This window comes from Leptopilina boulardi, unplaced genomic scaffold, assembly GCF_019393585.1.
Source record: "Leptopilina boulardi isolate dan_hultmark-lab unplaced genomic scaffold, ZJU_Lbou_2.1 LbouV2_229, whole genome shotgun sequence".
Taxonomy (NCBI): Eukaryota; Metazoa; Arthropoda; class Insecta; order Hymenoptera; family Figitidae; genus Leptopilina; species Leptopilina boulardi.
The window spans coordinates 897,908-917,486 of record NW_026137784.1 but is presented as its reverse complement, the minus strand read 5'-3'; the positions used below and the strand labels follow the sequence as shown (position 1 = coordinate 917,486).

General features: G+C 22.5%; 4 protein-coding genes and 1 long non-coding RNA gene across 6 annotated transcripts; 3 read left to right on the top strand and 2 right to left on the bottom strand.

Annotated features, from left to right (window-relative positions):
- Nucleotides 1–121: 121 nt before the first annotated feature.
- On the top strand, nt 122–4,407 carry LOC127280181 (stimulator of interferon genes protein homolog). Its single transcript, XM_051303062.1, has 11 exons — nt 122–450; nt 1,582–1,844; nt 2,008–2,120; nt 2,210–2,263; nt 2,361–2,551; nt 2,653–2,811; nt 2,901–3,033; nt 3,154–3,299; nt 3,653–3,848; nt 3,934–4,047; nt 4,133–4,407. Exons 3-11 carry the CDS (start codon nt 2,027–2,029, stop codon nt 4,207–4,209), a joined length of 1,164 nt encoding a protein of 387 aa, XP_051159019.1. The 5' UTR covers nt 122–450; nt 1,582–1,844; nt 2,008–2,026; the 3' UTR covers nt 4,210–4,407.
- Nucleotides 3,150–13,468, bottom strand: LOC127280196 (uncharacterized). 2 transcript variants are annotated; one of them, XR_007842802.1, is made up of 6 exons: nt 13,431–13,468; nt 12,876–13,017; nt 7,157–7,235; nt 6,818–6,911; nt 6,555–6,633; nt 6,239–6,361 (listed from the first exon to the last, which is right to left on the bottom strand). It is a non-coding gene; the product is annotated as an uncharacterized LOC127280196 (long non-coding RNA). The 2 variants fall into 2 exon arrangements; XR_007842801.1 differs by lacking the exons at nt 6,239–6,361; nt 6,555–6,633; nt 6,818–6,911; nt 13,431–13,468 and adding an exon at nt 3,150–3,288 and having other exon boundaries at nt 12,876–13,087.
- Nucleotides 7,604–11,050, top strand: LOC127280170 (GRIP and coiled-coil domain-containing protein-like). Its single transcript, XM_051303043.1, has 5 exons — nt 7,604–7,667; nt 7,878–8,334; nt 8,438–8,695; nt 8,875–9,368; nt 9,444–11,050. The coding sequence occupies exons 2-5, from the start codon at nt 7,927–7,929 to the stop codon at nt 10,795–10,797; spliced, it is 2,514 nt and encodes an 837-aa protein (XP_051159000.1). The 5' UTR covers nt 7,604–7,667; nt 7,878–7,926; the 3' UTR covers nt 10,798–11,050.
- Nucleotides 11,079–12,552, top strand: LOC127280186 (uncharacterized). Its single transcript, XM_051303068.1, has 2 exons — nt 11,079–11,341; nt 11,482–12,552. Exon 2 carries the CDS (start codon nt 11,514–11,516, stop codon nt 12,513–12,515), a length of 1,002 nt encoding a protein of 333 aa, XP_051159025.1. The 5' UTR covers nt 11,079–11,341; nt 11,482–11,513; the 3' UTR covers nt 12,516–12,552.
- Nucleotides 13,469–14,199: 731 nt separating the features above from the next.
- LOC127280182 (cyclin-Y) lies at nt 14,200–19,542 on the bottom strand. The gene is made up of 4 exons (XM_051303063.1): nt 18,709–19,542; nt 18,066–18,286; nt 17,595–17,881; nt 14,200–17,373 (listed from the first exon to the last, which is right to left on the bottom strand). Exons 1-4 carry the CDS (start codon nt 18,938–18,940, stop codon nt 17,085–17,087), a joined length of 1,029 nt encoding a protein of 342 aa, XP_051159020.1. The 5' UTR covers nt 18,941–19,542; the 3' UTR covers nt 14,200–17,084.
- Nucleotides 19,543–19,579: the final 37 nt, after the last annotated feature.

Sequence of the window (19,579 nt, the reverse complement as noted above, 5' to 3'; positions counted from 1 at the left end):
AAATAGTTCCAATGAAAAATAATATTTTCCATTATTTATCTATTTATTTTATACTATTTATTATATTATTAATATTTACAATTATTATCGAGATAATTTGAAAGAAAGAAAATATAAAAAATTGCAATTTTTTAAGAAAATCGATAATTTATTGAAAGAGTAGTTCCCGCGTAGTAAAATGTTCTTCGGTCATCCCTTCCATTATTTTCCTCCTTTTTTTTTAATGACGCTTTCATCAGCTGCTGCGTAACGTCATCTTCTAAAATACAGTGTTGTCAAATTTTCTTTCTTTTTAATATTTATATACAAAACAATGAATTATTTAAATAATTTCTAAATACAATGGAAAACAATGAATATAAATTGTATATTGGCTATTTTTGTGAATGGAATTTTGAGGTTATGTTAGAAAATAGAGAAACAAACGATTGATAACGGTTTTTGTTATTGGTATTATTATTTCTATAATCAGGTTGAAACTTTTTTTTTTGTTATATATAAAAAAAAACTGAATCTTTGTTCTATATTGCAATTGTTTAATATAATTCGTTATAATTGTTTGCAATTGTTTATAGCCAATTTATTTTTCATTAAATTATTCCGAGGACAATACATGATTCAATTTGTATATTCAAGATTAAAATAAAATCGAGAAATATAATTTTTTAGCTCAAATGATAATTGGTATATATTTTGTTCCATGAGAATTAGAAAGTTTATAATACGAAAGCAAATTGCAAAAGTCGTTTGAAAGGCGAGAAATAATATCTGGCAACGTTGCACTTTGAGAGAATCTTCATGACTATACGTTAAAAGTACGTTTTGTTGAAGCAACCGACAAATTTGCCCTTGTCCCTTTTCACCTATACCTGAATTTCCGTTTTATTATATTGAATTGAAATTTAAATACTCGTCCTTTCTGTTTCTCACGACAAATTTTATAACGGATTTTGTCTTGTAAATAATGCCCGGAGAGAAATTTTTTTTCCGAATATATGACAATGTATAATAAAAAAAAAATGACTCAATTTTTAGTGACGTAAAACGTATTGCACGTCTGAATCACTAAAATTATAAATATCTATCTCTTTTTTAGAAAGGATATATGTATCTTTTGTTACAAAATATTAATATAAAATTTGTTATACCATGGAAATTTGAATAGAAAATTACAAAATTTTGTAACGAGAGTAATTTAAAAATTGAAAGTTTTCTTTTTAAAAGAGAACGGGAATATTAATGGAATAGCATGAGAAATTTCTCGAAATAAACTTGACACATTTTAACTCAAGTTGCATGATGTTGATTTCAATCAATAAAGAAAGGAGTTCAATGTCTTCTTTATTGTTCAATAAACAATAATTAGCAAAATAACAAAAAAAAAAGATTCTTAAAATATCTTTTTTTATTACTTTTATAAATAGTAAAATAGAGAAATCAAAAATTACAATTATTTTAATAATAATTAAAATTTATATTTTTGCAAAAGAAAAATTTATATATATTATTTTTGTTAGATTAAAAATTTAAATTCTATTTATTTCTAAAAGAAATTTGATTAATTTACATTGCTATTTTTAGACACCATAGAACCTGAACATAGAAGGGAATCGAGTTTGTCGTGAAATATCAGTTAGCTATATGTAGCAGAAGAGAAAAAATATATTTTCGTATACTTAGTTTTGCGATAAATAGCTACACATATAAGGATTTTAATTACATTTTTGATTAGATAAACTACACGAATTCATTGCGGTCTAAAGAAAAAATTAGATACCTAAAATTTTGGATTCTTGAACAACAAAATTGAAATATTAATTTAAATAATATCAAAATTACAAAAGGTGAGTAAATATTTTTATATTGTATATATTTCTTTAAAAATAGACAAAATATTTTAATTCTCAAATTGAGAAAAAAATTCTATTATTCAAATTTACTAACAGAAAAGTCTATATTTTTTTTAAAATTTACATTCTTTTAATTAAAAATTTTTAATTATTTCAGCTTTAATCGAAAATCAAAAATGTTGAATAATTCCACTGAAGAAGATTTAATGTTGAAAGAACCGGAACGTAATATTACGTTTTCATTAATTTTCATGATTTTTTCTATAATTGGTAAATTTAATTTTCAATTCTATATTAATTTATTTTAAAAATTTAATTTTTTAATTAAAATAATTTCATTTATATTATTTTGTTTTAAGTGTCAATTTTCTCTTTGTACAAGGCAAATTCCACCAAGATATTTTTAGAAACTAGTAAGTCTAATAATTTTACTAAATTTATTAATTAAATAATTAATTACTTCTTTTTTTTACAATAATACAGTTGTTTAATGTTTTGTAAAATTTTCAGTTTACATTCTAATTATGACAACAACAATTTTTATAATATTGGAATTTATGAATCGATTATCATATTTTTTTAACGGATTGATAAAAATTAATATTGAATATGAAGGAAATTTCATGAAAATTATTAAAGCATCTTTTTCATTAAATAACACATCATCTATAGTATTTGTTTTTTGTATTGTTTCTTTTTTGGTGAGTATAGAAAATTATTTTATAATTTCAAAATTTTCAAATTTATCAATAAAATGAAAATTTCGAATTTAATTTAAATTATTATTTTTATATTTTTTCAGGCTCTAATTAACAATTTTCATAATGGTGTGGCATCGTTTTCATTTTTAATAGAGAAAAAATCAGAATTATTTATTGATGATAAAAAAATTACTTATTATATTATCGCCTTTTTTTGTGCACTTTGTTTTTCATATTTTTTGATAAACTGTATAAAACTCGTAAGTACTAAATAAATTTTTTTAAATAAATTATAATGTTATAGCTACAAAAAAAGACGTAAATATATTATTAATTTTTATATTTATAGAATGAATGCAGAGCACAAAAACTTGAAGCTTTTTATGAACTAAACGGTTTAGATTATGGAAGTTCAATGGCTTGTAGTTATTTTTTTGGATATTTAAAAATTATTCTTCCATCAGACGGAAAACAAAATGAAGGTTTGAAATTTTTTATTATATATAATTTAAAATATTTAAATTATAATAATTAATTTAAATACAAATTATTTTATCATAGATTTAAATTATTAAAATGTATTATTATTTTTTCTTCACTAGGTCTCATAGGGAGGATTGAAAAGTTTGAAGATCATCATAATGTGTCATTTCCTGTGAAAAAATTATTCATTCTTGTTCCATCTTCTTTTTATACTCCTCCTGATTTAAAAGAATCATCGAATAATTGGCTTGAAGCTATACCAAATGTAAATAAAAATTAATATTATTTTTAAATTCTATTTACAAAATTTATTATTACACTGAAAAAAAAAATTTATTTGATTCAAATACTCCATTACTTGAGTATTATCAAATAAATATTTATTTGAACCAAATAATTTTTATTTGAACCAAATAATTTTTATTTGAATAAAATAAAATTGTATTTGAACCAATAATTTTTGTACTTGAAACAAATACCATTTAATTGACTCAAATAATAATTATTTGATACAAATAAATATTTATTTGATAATAGTCAAGTAATCGAGTATATGAATCAAATAAATTTTTTTTTCAGTGTATTATATTATTTTTTATTTGGTGTATTATGTTAAAGGATATTAAATATGATAAAGATGGAGTAACTCAGAATAGAGCAGGTGTTAGTAAACGTCAATATCAAAATACATTTTATAAAATAATTCCCGGTGGAATTGGAAATGTAAAGGAAAATACTGTTCATGTTGTTACTGAAGGCGCATCACCTTTATTGACATTTTTTGAAGTTCAACAACAATCCCACAGATATTCTAGTTAGTTATTATTATTACGATTTTTTACATATTTTACTTTAAATCTTTTAATAATTATTTAAAAAAATTATTCTTTTTTTTTTAGACACTTATAGAGAGTTCAAAAAAGAAATTGGCAAATCTTTTTATAGAACTTTAAAACAACTTTTAAATGACAATCCAGATTGTCGAGATTTATGTGAATTAGTTTACTACGAGGGTAATAATAATTATTTATTATTTTTTACTTATTTCATAATTGTTAAAAAAAATATTTAAAAAAATTTCAATTTTTATTTTTTCAGATTATGATTCAAAGGGGAAAAAAGTGAATATTGCAAAAATTCTTTTACAAAGAATTAAAGAACTTTCTTTGAAATGATTTGTATAAAAAATTTGGGCATACTAGATTGTACAAATTTGCATTTAATAGTTTACATCTAATTTCATATGTTTAATATACATATCGTGTGATATTTTTTTAATCGACTGAACTGAATCATTTTAAAAATGATTGTTATTGTTTATAAAAAAAAGTGCCTCAAATTTATTTACACAATAAATACCATGTCTCAAAATATTGAAGTAAATTTAATAATCCGAAAATTGTACTTACTCAAAATATTTTTAACACTCACAGTAAAAAAAAAAAAAATTAAACAGCTGCGATTTAACCGATCGCAATGCTGAATTAAAAAAAAATTATACAAAAATTTACAAAAGAAATTTGCAATGAAATATTAACAACACTCACAGTAAAAAAAGAAATAAAACAGCTGCGATTTAAATGATCGCGAATAAAAAAAATTAATAGAAAAAAATATCCGAAAAATGTTTAATAGTAGATAAATTAAAAAAATTTATAATTTAAAATTATTAAAATTTAAGTATTCTCTAAATTCACAAATAGTTAACATTTTGTCTAATTTAAATATTAATTTATACTAAAAGTGTTAAAAAAATAAATCAAATTAATTAAAATATTAACTAATTTGTGTAAAGAGATAGTAAAATATAATTTCATTTTTTTGTAACAGTATTAAAAGTTTCATATATAAATATAGTATAATAAATAAATATACATTAATAGATTAATAATATTAAATATTAGAATTACAAATTTCTGAACAAATAAATAATTATAATTTAAAATAAATATTATTTCTCACCACGATGATTCAACTGAAAATAATGATCAAGAATTAAACAAAACATTTACAAAACATATACATACATAAAACATTAAAATATAAAAGACAACATAGTGACAATAGAAATAAATTAAATTTTCACTGGTACTCCAGTTACTTATTTTTTACTTACATTTTTTACCCGATTTCCCTACCTATTGCTATATTTAAAACCGAACAAAAATGACTATTTTTCCCGAATTTCCCTACCTATTTTTCTATTCCAAACGAAACTAATACCGCCCAGGTGCAAATGACCTACACTAGGATTAACGTCCCGGGACGCAACCGTCACCTGAGCGATCTTTTCTGAAAAGAAAACCATTATTAAGAAATAATTTTAAAAAACTTAATTTCACATGCATTAATTGTTGAGAATTAAATACAAAATTAAAATCCAAGTTGTCAATAAAATTAATTAATTAAATTATTTAAAGTTAATGAAATTTTAATTTAAAATTACTTTTTTTAATAGAAATAAAAAATTATTTTGAATCAAAAAGAAAAATTATTAAAATTATTGAACATATACAAGTAAATAAATAATATAAATATAAACAGTGTAAAAAAAACATTGACAAAAATATTAATTTACGTAGTATTAAGGTAGTAATCCACAAAATATGTAATACTTTAGGATGTGGGGAGTGTTACAAATTTTAAGGGGCTAAATTTCCGAAAATATCACTATTTTTTTAGATTACTCCTAAAAAAAAAATACTAGAAAATAATAAATTTTGTCAATCGTGTCACTATGTTGTAGAATTCCTTCCCTGTTTTTTTTTTTTTAAATATTTTATTTGGATCAATATATCTACTTTTTTTCAAACGTTTCTAAATATACATTAAATTCTTTTAAGTCAAGGAAATTTCAAAATTATGAATATATAAAAAAATTAATTAATTAATTAATTAATTAAATAATTAATTAATTAATTAAATAATTAATTAATTAATTAAATAATTAATTAATTAATTAAATAATTAATTAATTAAATAATTAATTAATTAAATTAATTAATCAATTTTAACTGAATTTATAAAAAAAACTGTTTTAAACAGGGAAGGGGTTAAATAAAAAAAAAAGACTCATCGATCGGCGAATCATCCCTCGTCGGGACAATAACGTCATTGCCACTCTCGAGCGCTTCTGGACCAGTTCCCGAAGATCCCTCTTTCTTGCTCGCACTTCTGCGTGAGGTCGAGAGCTCAAAAAAAAAATATAAAAAAAAAAATAAGAAAAAAGAAAAAAAAATTTATTAAAAAAAACATATATGCTGGGGCCACTTTTCTTCTTCCACATCCCTCCTAGTCTCTTCAGATATTTGGAAAATTGGAATGGAGCTGAAAAAGAAAAATTATTAAGAAATTAAATTATACAATTATTTTCTCATTAAATGCCGGTTTAATTATTTTTTTAATCAATTAAATCAAATTTAATTAATTAAAAAAATAATTGCACCCAGTTAATAATTTTTAAGTAATTTTTAATTTTTAAATTTGTATATAAAATTAACTATAATTGAAAAATACTCACCTATATGAGGGAATTTTTAGTGTCAAAGATACGATGACAGCATATCCTTTTTATAAAAGGACTTCTTTCTTTTGTATACCTGAAAAAATGTAATAAATGTATAAAATAAAATATTAAAAATTCTTAATATATAATCAAATAATTTTTAAATAATTTATTTATAAATATTAAAATTTATTATTCTCTCATCATTTATATATATATATCATAATAATTTATTTTATTTATTGATATTTCTGAAAAATTTTGAAAAAAAAACTCACCTATAAGGGAGAATTTCTGAGACGTGTAAAAGTTACGATGACAGCATATCCTCATTTTAAATTATGATAATCCTTCCTCTGCTGGACCAACTGCCTGAAAAAAAATATATAGTAATTAATTATGTTATACGTGTAAAATAAAATATTTAAAATCCTAAATATTATTAATTACATTATTGTAATTATTATTATTAAATATTAGAATTCGAATTAATTTTTTATTTATTACAACTATTAATACTTTTTTAATGGTTTTATTTTATTTAATTAAATTAATTTGGTAAATATAATATCTTAAAATATTAAAATTAAAGGGAAAAAAATTTATAATCAACTTACATTGAACTGCGACTCAGCAATGCAAGATCTCCTCCAGGAGCAGCTCCGCAACAAACACCCATCCTTCACGTAATGTTATCTATAAATTGAAAAAAAAAGAAAATTATTTTATAATTGAATATTAATTTTATTAATTAATAATTAATTTTAATATTAATAAAATTTTGCTTTTAAATTTAAAAAAAAAATTAGATGCGCACGCACTCCAGTGTTGCCAATATTTAAATTTGAAACAAAAAAATTATCTGAAAATAATTATTTTCATTGTTTTTCTATATATGCTAAAATTAACAATATATTAAAACAACAATGAAAAATTTTAAAACAAAAAATAAATGATCAAAAATTTTCTTTATAAAACTTATTTTTTAAATAGGGATTTCCCTCTTTACGAAGAAATAATCTGAATTTTATCTCAAATTATCTGTATCTTAGATGATATTTAAAATGAAAACAATTTCTCTCTGCCGCATAGTCCGAACATGTGATCACAAACAATCGACAAAATAAGGTTTGTTTATCATTTCTGATTAATCGATATTATAATAAATATAATTTTTTTCTACTATTTTAATTAAGGTTTCATTAACTTTAAAATTTTGTAAAATAATTTTCTATTTATCTTGTAAAAATCGATTTCATAACCTTAAAATTGAAAATCTACACGTGTTTTTTTAATTTTTTGGAATAAATCTCAAAAGAAAATTCCAATATTTTTCAGATTTTGAATAAAAACAAATTAGACACACGTTTTTATAAATAAATTAAATATGGAGGAAGAAGCAGTGGAAAATAATGAAATGAAAAAACTCACTTTTTCTTACACGGCGATTAGTAATAAACTTAATCCACCTTTGATTATATTGATGTCGGAATATAAATCAATGACAGTTAATAATTTGAAAAGAATATTATTAAAAAGTTTAGATAAATCGGAATTAGAATTTAATCGAGTGTCATTGTCAAGAATTTCGAAAGATAAATATTATGATTTACTACTTGAAAATAATAGTATTGAGGGAACAAAAGCAATGAATAATAAATTTATTTACGCTTTTGAAATTTCATATCTTAAACAAAGTTTTACTTGCTCATTATGCAATTATAAATATGTAAATGAATTAAAATTACACAAATTCTGCAAGAATTTTATCATTTTATGTGATAAATGCATAGGCGTGAGTATATAAAAATAATTATATTTAAAATTAAAATAAATTAAAATAATTATAAAAAATAATAAAAAAAAAAAGTATATCGAAAAAATTATATATGTTTCAGCCATATGGATTATTATTTTGTACCGTGTGTTGTCGTGAAAGAAAGCCTACAGATTTTATTAAAATTAACAAAAGGGCAACTGTAATTTCAATTTTAAATATTCCATTATCTCTTCATGAAATTGTTATCACAGATTATTCAAAACAAAGTTTAAAAAAACTAGGATTTTCTAGTTTATTTACATTGACATTCGAAAATCACTCCAATGATGATTCATCTCAAAATAATAATATTTCAGTTCATTTCATTGATACGCAGGTGATTTTATTTTATATTTAAAAAAAATTTATATATTTTTTTTTTGTCTTAAACAAAAATATTTGTAATAATTTTTATTATACAAAAACAAATGTATTATTTAAAAATTTTCTAATTAAAAAAAAAATAATATCTACTATAATTTTAATTTTTGTAATATATCAATTAATTTTTTTTAGGATCATCAGTGTTCATCATCGTGTTATCATGAAATTGAAAGTCCTCAAAATTGTGAATCAACTTTGTCTACTCGCAAAAAATTGCTTTCTTTATTTGATTCTCAAAATTCATTTCTCGAATTCTTAAATCCTGATGACATAAAAAAAGATCACAATTTGAATGACGATAAAAATATCGTTCTAAATAAATCAAATTTGAAAAATGATTTTTGTGACTCTCTTCAATATGATGATGATGATAATAATAATTTAAAGGATAAAAAAAATATTCCTTTTGAAAATTCAAATTTGCAAATTGATCCTTTAACAACTCAAAATTCTTTAAACAAAATAGATAAAGAAACTGAAAATGATGATAAAAATATTATTCACGACAAATTAAATTTTCAATTAATTTCATCTCAATTGCATTCTTCGCATACATCTCAAGTTGAGGATAAAAATATTCAACAAAAATCAGAACTAGAACTTGTTTCTTCTCACTGTGAGCAAAAGTAAGTTATTAAAGAAAAATTTTTTTATTTTAAACTTTTTTTAAGTTTATAATTTTATGATTTTTTAATTTTCAGAAATATTGATGAACTTAAATTCGACTGTTTTAATGAAAAATCCAAAATACTAGATTCAATTGTGAATAAATTGCAAAAAATTGAAGAAACTATGACAAATTTTAAGATTAAAGAAACAAGAATTAAATTTAATCCATTTGAAAATTTAAAATTCTCCGGAAGAAATGATTTTACACATCCAATGCGTTTTATCGAGAATTTTGAATTTTTTGCAAATCAAGAAAATTTAAACGATTATGAAAAACAATATTTCTTAGGACAAGCGCTTACAAATGAAGCCAATGAATGGCTAAAAATTCATGGCTATAAAAAAACTTACGAAGAATTACGTAATTCATTTGTGAATTTTTTTTGGAATAAAGAAGATCAATATCGTTTTATAACATTTTTAAAAAATGGAAAATACAATGAAAAACAAATAAAATTATCGAAAATTACTTATTTTCATAAATACGCTATGGAGGCAAAATTTTTAAACAATATACCATCAGAAGAAATTTTAATTGATTTACTCAGCGAACATTTTGATACGTATATTCAACAAAAATTATATTCAAATCATCCAAAATGTATTGATGATGTTTTACAAATTTTGAGAAATTTAGAAATTTCTGATCTTAATTATAATTTAAATAAAAAATTGTCGTTGAATTTTTTTAGTTCCTCATTGGCGACAAAAAGTCGAACTGGCACATGGAAAGATTGTTTAAATAATAAATATGATATAATTAAAAAAGAAGGTCAAACTTCATATAGATGTTTAACAACAAAATTATGGCCATTACATACATTGAGTTATAAAAATTCAATGTCAGATATAAGAAATTTTAATGTTGGTTGCGATGAGAATGAAACACATTTTTTAACTGATGTACCAACGAAAATTTATTTAATTTTCACTGATATTAAAGAGAAAAAAAAAGATTATGAAGTAATGGGACCAGTGACAATTGCCAAACAAAATGGAAGACAATTAATTGTTACCACGTGTCATACATTTAAAACATATAGAAAATTAATTGCCGGGCAACTTTTGTACTGTATTCAAGAGGATTTAATTAAACCTTGTGCTATTGTAACATGTTCAATATTTGAGGATACAGAATATCGTTATTTAATTTCTAATAATAATGAACAAATTGTTTGTTTAATGTGTAAAGAAAAAATCGATGAAATCGAATTTTGTGAAAGTCGTTGTATTGCTGTTAACGATTTAATTGTCTGTTATTATGAACAAAAATTTTACAAAAAAAAACATATATTGAGATTTTTAAATGAAAATTTCTGTACAATTTACACAGTTTGGGATAAGGCAGTGGAAAAATATGATCCATTAAATCCAAACTATCACTAAAAGTTTGAAGTTTAATTGAAAAATTTTTATATTTTTATTTAAAAAAGAAAAACAAAAAAGGATGCACACTTTTGTAAAGAATTTTCTTTTTAATGGAAATACATATACTTAAATAGTAGAATATTTCCAAGCGTTGAATATTTTGAAAATATTGTAAAACAAAAAGGTTGCATATTTTTATTTAACATTTATACGAGTTGACAAAGTTTCTGTAATTATTTCTTAAAATAAAAAAATTATTTTATTTCTTAAATATTTTTTTGGTTTTATAATTATTTATTGTTAGTGATAAAAGAAAAATAAATTTAATATTTTCAATTTTAAATAAAATTTGTAATTAAAAAACAAAAAAATTAAGGGCAGCTGAACGTTCTTTGTCTTAAAATAGGAATTAGTGTTCTATTTTTAAAACTCCTGATGTTTCCGGACAACGATTTCATTCGATATTAGACTTTACGCCGGTGTGTTCATAAATTGTGAAACTTTACAACAATTTGTTGATAGTTGAGAAAAATTTGACTTTTATAATCAAAGGAAAACAAAGGTAATTTTTTACTTCTAAAATAATAATATTTCTAATTATATTGTTTAATTAATTATTATTTATTTTAAAAATTTAATTTAATTTTCTAGATTGTTTTTAATTTTTTACGAAATTAATTGAAAATTAATAAATTTTTTCAGAAGACAGAAATCAATTTCATTAGAAAAAAAAAATGTCTGAGGGAAAAAACAGTGACAAAAATGAAGAGCAGAAAATTAATTGTCAAATAAAATTTGATGAAATTAAAAATCAGGAGAAGCTTAACAATAGTGAATTTCTTGATGAAATTCAACAAGATGAAAAAAATGATAATAATGAATCGAATAAAATTGAACAATTAAAAATCGATAAACTTAATCATGATGAACACGAAAAACATGAATTTTTTGATACAATTCAAGAATTAAAAAATGATAATCAATTTGATTCAGAGAAGGAGAATGAAAAAAATGACAATATGAAATTATCTAATAGAATTGAAGAATTAAAAATTAATTACGACGATCATGATAAAAAAAATTCATCAAACAAATTTAGACCAATAAAAAATTTAAAATTCTGTGGAATGCGAGATCCAGTGCATCCAGCACTTTTTATAGAAAATTTTGAATTTTATGCAACTGAAGAGAATCTTAATGAGGATGAGAAACAAAATCATTTTGTTAATTCACTTCGTAAATATGCGGCAATTTGGTTAAATGATCGTGGATATGGTACCTATGATGAAATGAAAGAAGCATTTCTTTCATTTTATTGGAGTTCCGATATACAAGATTTATTTGTAAAAAATTTAGAAACGGGAAAATATACAAAAAAATGTCAATTATCAATGGCAAATTATTTTTTTAAACATGCAATTGGTGCCAAATATTTAGACATTTCACCAAGTGAAAAGGAAATTATTGATAAATTAATGAAACATTTTGATAAACATATTGAAGATGAAATTTTAATTCAAAAAGCAAAAACAATGGAGGAAGTAATTGATATATTAAAAAGAATCGATATTTTAAAAGGTACGAATAAAATTACCAATTTATCGCAAAAAGTTACTAAATCAATTATTTCAACAAATAAAAAAAATAGTTACAATACATGGGGATGGCTTTTTTTACTGTTAGCTATCACTTCCGTTGGTCTTAATTATTTTAGTAAAATTTTTATGACAAAATAAATATAAATTTTCAGTAATTTATAGTTTTATTAATAATTTTCACTGGCATTTCATTTTAATTTTTTTTTAAAAAAGTATTTTATATATTACGTTTAGATTGTTATTTTGAAAATATTTATTTTGTATAATAATTGATATCTTTAAGTATTTATTATTCTTGATGCGGTTTGTACAAAATAAAACTAAAAAAAAAATGTATTTTAATACTATATTGTTTTTTTTTGTAATCATAACCTTACTTTCAATTAAAGCAATTTTATGAATTTTCGGAATTTTCAATTATATACATTTTCCGAAATTTTTGACAAACTATACAAGTAAATAATAGATAATGCAATAATTATAAATTACAATAAATACCTTTTTGACTGAAAAATTCTGCTCTCAAATTATTTTGCATAAATTGTTTCGCCGATTTTTAGCATTAGCCGCCATCTTGGATTTATTTAACATTTCAGTAATCTTGGAATATTTTCAGATAATGTTACACTTCGCAATGAAACTATAAGCAAAAAATAAAGTAAACTTGTATTAGAAACCAAAATTATATCCGTAAACTGAAATAAAATCGTTTATTTCGATGAAAATGTCCCCCTCACCCCAACATTATTGTCAAGGAAAAATCGCTTATGACACAATTTGTCTAATTCGATCGTATTTCCAAAAATACTTTAAAATTATTACTTAAAATGTATTTATTTTCTATTTTAGATAAATATTTAGCACCGATTTTGCAAGAAAATGAATTTATCCCAATATTTTTACAACAAAGGGTGTGAATTTGAACATTTTTGTAACATGATAACTTTGGTTATATTTATACGAATTATTCATCATATTTTATCTCAAATGAATAATAAAACTTAAATTTTACATTAATGAAATAGAAATATCAAAAAATATGAATATAATTACCGATTTAATCGCTAAAATCATACTTAACCCACACCTACTCGTTTCACTGAAGTCAACTGAATGTAGCCGCCGTTGCAGGAAACTTTCCAATGTATCGAAAGTTTCCAAAATTTGAAAAATGGCGGGAAACATTAAAATTTGTAATAAATAAAAAAACGAAATTCTTTTATTAGATAAATGAAATCCTTTATCAAATTTAGTTATTTCTAACTAAATTTATTTAATATATTTTGCAAAAATAAGCAAACAATTGTATAGTAAATAATTAAAAACTTCAAATTCTCAGAAACCGGAAATGGAAACTTTCCATTCAATCTGATTGGTTGAGTAGTGTTTAAATATTTTTTTTAAACATTTAATTAATAATTAATTAATAAATATTGTCAAAATCAATTAAAATAATTATATTATATTCTTATGCTTAAAATTATTAACGTTTGTTTTATTAAATATTTATACATAAAGGTTAGGATGAATTTTCAATTCTTTAATTTCGTTTATGTAACGAATATTCTGATTGGCTCTCGTAAATTTCCAATTAAAATTTAAATTCAAAAAACTGTATTTAAATTATAAAACTGAAATCATCTCTATAAATAATTAATTAATATAAAAATAATAATTAGAAGGAAAACATTTTCAAATGTTTAAAATATATTTAAATAAAATGAAAGATAATAATAAATTATTTATTCTGATTTTTAATTTTTAACGAAATAATTAAAATAAATTAAAAATTTACATTTAAAATGAAAACACAATTGAAAAATTCGTGTACATTTTATTTATTGAGCCCAATTAATCAATCTTTTTGTTTTTTTTTAATTTTTAAATTTTTTGCTAAACCTATGAGTTAATTGATAAAAACTTTCAGCGTACAATTAAAAATGGAGATAAATATTTAATGTACACAGTGTAAATTCTTTCAGGCACTAGTTGTTCTTTTTTTTTTGGAAGGGTTAAAAAGTACAATGGAATGCTAAAGATTAAAAATTAGCAAAAAAGCTCGCTATGCATTATTACAAACCAGCCCTTATCAAGAATAAAATCTCCATTTCTTCTCCCATCAAATATTACAGCTAAGCTGCATATTTTTTTTTCTAATTGCGTTCAAACCTTTTTCTTAAAAAAAAGGTTTAAATTATTTTCAAAAAAAAAAAAAAAACACTAGGAAGCATTTTGTGCATATTATACAATCGAAAAGGGCTTTTATTATAATATTATATAAGTTGGTCTTGGCCCCATTTTTCGTATAAATATAATATATACACCACACATTAAAAACCTTCCTTCAAATGATTTTACATTTATGATAAAGTGATAAAAAAAAAGAACAATAAACAGAAAAACAAGTCACAGTTAAGTATATCTAAAAAAGTCTGTACAAAATGTTCTAGACGGTTTTTTTTTTATGCTCTACGATATTTTATACCTATATATATATATATAATATGTATATATATTTTTTAAAAAGTCTATCTTTAATAAAGCATAAGACAATACAAGTGAAAGGGCTTGTAACAATTCATTGGTATAGTTTAAAAAAAAAAAACACATATTTACAAAAAAATTTTTAAAAAAAATTGTTTTTTTGTTGGATCAATATCTCTGGCAAAGATAATCCATCAAAAAAATTACAATTTTTTTTTTTATGCGGATGGAATCGAGACTATCGCAGTCTTTCTAAACGCGAAGCATTCGAGTAATAGCGACACGAATAGAAAATTATTGGGGACGCTTGATTTTCTCGATAAATTCTTATTTGATAATTATTATTACTTATTATAAAATAATAATAAAAAGAAATAATAATAATATTAATAAAAAAAATTGATTTCAAATACTTTTGAATACAAGGGAAAAAATTAGAATTTCCGAATAAATCGAACGTCCCAAAATGCTAATCACTTATCGTCGAATAATCTTAACAATTTATCACAACTATTTTTTTTTTCCTTTTTCTTTTAACTATCCTTAATTATTATTTCGCATTTGGCCATGTACATATGTTAGAGCAAAAAAAAAATTATATAACTTTGTTGGTTATCAGGATGGAAGATTGAAATTGCTGTTATTTTATTACAATATACGCGTTTTTTTTCTTTTTTTTTTTTGTTCGAGTTTTTAAGCTAATAATTTAAAGAACAAAAAGAAAAATAAGCCATATTATACGAAGTATTAAAACATCGAGATTCGCACTATACTTACAATATTTTATTTGCGCAAGGACGCAAAAAATTTTCTTCTATTCAGTTTCATTGAGTTTATATAAAAATAGTTTATGCGCATTCTTGGCAAATTAAAAATATAAAGGAACAATATTGAATTATATTTTCTCGAGGCCGAAAATGGAAAAATTACATTACAATAATAGTTTGATGAATTTTCATTTCGCAGATATGTCAAATTGCACGACGGTTATGATTTCCTTTTTTTTCACGCAAGTTTTTTTTTTTTACAAGCTAAAGACTTAATTTTAATATTAAGCTTAAGTATTTAAAATGCATCTAAGTAAATCTAAAAATAGGAAGCTTCATCTTTTTTTTTTCCTAGAGTTCTGAATTTCCATTTATAAATAATTTCATTAATTGAAATTCACAATTATATTTGAAATATTTCAATTATTTTTCCAAAAAAAAAAATTACAATTTAATAACAATTTTAATTAAATTGTAAATTAATTTGCAGAAAAAAGAAATTTTACCTCTCGAGAATTTTAGTTATGAGTAAAAAAAATTTTGTCGCTTAAAATCTCAAAAAGCGGTTTCTTTTTTCGAAAAAAAAAGAAAAACATTGAGCAAAATAATGGTGCAAGCCAAAAAAAACAACCTTGGCGCATTCCTATTGTTTTCAATTCTCTTTGTACTATATACTTTTTGATTCGTTACATTCATTCTCGAATACACAAAAATAAAATAAAAATCATTTCACTGGACAATTAGAAATTTTGAAATTATTAATTTAATAATGAAAAAAAAATCTCCAATTTTTTCCCCCCACTAAGATAAAAGTTTTTTTTTTTTCCCTTCTGCTTTACAAAATATCTAATCAGTCAGTTTACATAGCAAACTTTTTAAATCAAATTTACAAGCTCTTTGTTAACGTTTTCTTTATAAAAAGCCTTTTCAAAGAGCTTTAAATCTCGAAAAAAAAACATAAAAAAATATGCGGTAATTAAGCTTCGAAATGAAATGTGTATACAAAAAAAAATACATTCTCTAAAAAAGAGACTAAAAGTAAAATTAGTGGAACAAATGCAGTAAAAAGAACATCACAGGAGGCGGAAAAAAAAAATTATAAAAAAAAATATTCTCAAAATTAAAATAGTGCACAACAAAGCTAAAAAAATTGATCCCAAATTGTTCTAGCACATTTTTCTATTTGAATTACTAAATTTGGGCCAAATTTTGATTTAAAAAAAATCTTCCCTCTATATCAGTAAATTAATTTTTACTTTTCCAAAAAACAAACAAAAAAAAAATCTATATTCTCTTTTCTTGCAAAGCACTTAAAAAAAAAGATAAATTTAATAAATTACACTGGTTTTTTTTTTTTTTTAATAATCAAGAAAAAAAGAACCATCTTTCGCGAAAAAATGTTAATAAGATTCTTAATTTCTTTTCAATTGCAATTTTTTTTTTTTTTTTTGTAAATTTACGAAAGAATGGCAATACTTCGACGTGGTGCTAAACAAATATTATCGAGGCTCGACCATTTTTTAATACCATTACGTAAAAATTCAGCGGCAATTTTATCTTCATAAACACGCGACATTGCCTCGAGTTTTTGGGCTTTTTCTTTACTCAATGGTAAAGAAAAATCCGAAGCCAATGAATTTGCCTCGGCAAGTGTCCTGAGATCGAAATAATATTTGGCGTACACACTGGAAGGAACATTAATATTGAATTGAAGCATTTCCAAAAATTGTCTTTCTAATTCGTTCCTAAAAAAAAAATAAATCCATTAGATTCAATTTTTTTAAAAATATAATTTCAATTATAATTTTTAAAAAACCATTTTATTCAATTTTAATGAATAAAATAAAAAATTAGCGAAAAAATCTGTTGTCAAGTGTCTTCTTTGCAAATATTAATTTCCTGTACTAAATTGAATAAAGAATAATGAATTTTTAAATAGTGAAAAGAAAAATTTGAATGTACTCACATATCTTCGACAGTAATGTCCTTAAGTATTTGACAATAGTCAACATTCCACACAGCCTGATCGTCCCATACTTTTGAAGCTAGTAAAATAGCACCAAGAACAATTCGTTTCCAATTAGCGGGCGTTATATCAATTTCCGCATAAGTGAGCAAACGTTCGAGATACACTAATGTTATAATAGCACATTCAGCTGTTAATTGTGCCGCATTAAAAAGAGTTCTCACAAATTTATAAATTTGCTTATGTTCCGGATTGTGTTTATCATAATCATCAGCAACACCGTCTCTCTATAGAAATAAATTATTCAATATTAATTTAAAAAAAAAATCTATTTTAATTAAATTCATTTCTTAATTAATTTAATTAGCTGTTCATTTAAAAAATTTCAATTAAAAAATAATTACATTTAAATAATACAAAAATTAAGAAAAAATTATTATTATTATTATTAAATAATAGTAAAAATCCTACCGTAAGAGGATGTAATTTTTCATCAAATATTTCAATTTGACGCTGTGATGTTCTATTTTTAATATGATAATATATTGCCAATGCGACGCATTTAACAGTATTTTTTAAATTTGGTTGAGATACAGTACTATCGTCTAAATAAATAGTACTACAGCTACTACTTTTTTTTAATGGTCTTATATCAGCAATTTGATGTTGACTCTTTTTTCTTACCATTCCATCTGTAAATTTGAAATAAAATTATATTTTATTATTTTAATGATGAAACAATAATAATGAAAAACAAAAGCAATGATTAATTAAAATAATATTAATAATAAAAATAACAATAATATACTTCAGAATTCAAGTGTTTAAAATAGATTATAATCAAATATTTAAAATCTGCGATTTTTTTTCCGAGATTATAATAAAAGTAGACTTTGGAACGTTGTATAGAGATCAATGCTAACATGAACTGTTTTATATTTATAATTAAAAAAAAAATGTTCTGTCTTTAAGAAAATACTAAACAATATTATATTTTAATATTTTATCAATAAAACGCCTTTGAATATAATTTAAAAGAATACTATTACTTGTTAATTTATTTATTAAAAGAGAAAAAGTGATTTTAAAAATAAAAAAAAAAAAATATGTTTACTTTCAATGGATTGTTTGGATCTTTCAAGAAATATGGTGCCAGCACAGGGATGCAAAGACGGATCGGAATTCCAAACTTCCGGCTCTCGTTCACTAATATGTTGAAGATTATTGACACTAATATCACCATCAGGAAGATGTTCCTCTAAACCACGACCAACACCATCGCCACCTAAATCTTTTCGACCAAGTTGTGGACTTGAATATGCACAACAACTGCATTTATTTCCCATTTTTTTTTTTTTTTTTTTTCGCTTCTAACAAATTTTTTCACACTTTTCCCGCCCAGCAGGTTTTTTTTTTGTTTATTTAATAAAAAACCGGTTCAAACGATCAACGAACGATCCGGCTTCTCAAGGAACACTGAATAAGAACAAGTGACTCACATGTCATTTTTTTTCTCTGTTAATCAGCTGACAAAACTTGGAGTATATTCAATAATGTTTCGTTCATTCATGACGTTGTTGTCTCTCTTTCTTTCACTCACTTTTTTTTTTAACCAAATAAATTCCTCAACGACGATTAAAAATTAATTTTCAAACGTTCTATTATTTAAATTATAATTATTTACATTTTTTTTCTGAATAATTATATTCACTTTTTTGATGTAGAAAATGTAAATGACAACGCCTTAAATCTCGATAGACACCGGTTGTTTTTTAAGGTTCGATGGGCAGATAAAAGACAAAATTCCCGTAATTGAATGTTTCTTGTCACACTAGTCATTGTAGCGGTTTAAAATTGCCATATTTTTAAATAGCACAACAATTCCATTAATTATCACATTAATTTCTTAGCCGGAACCCACAAAATTTACAACCGTTATTTGCCATAAACTATATACGATATACAACTGTGTTATATGGACAAAA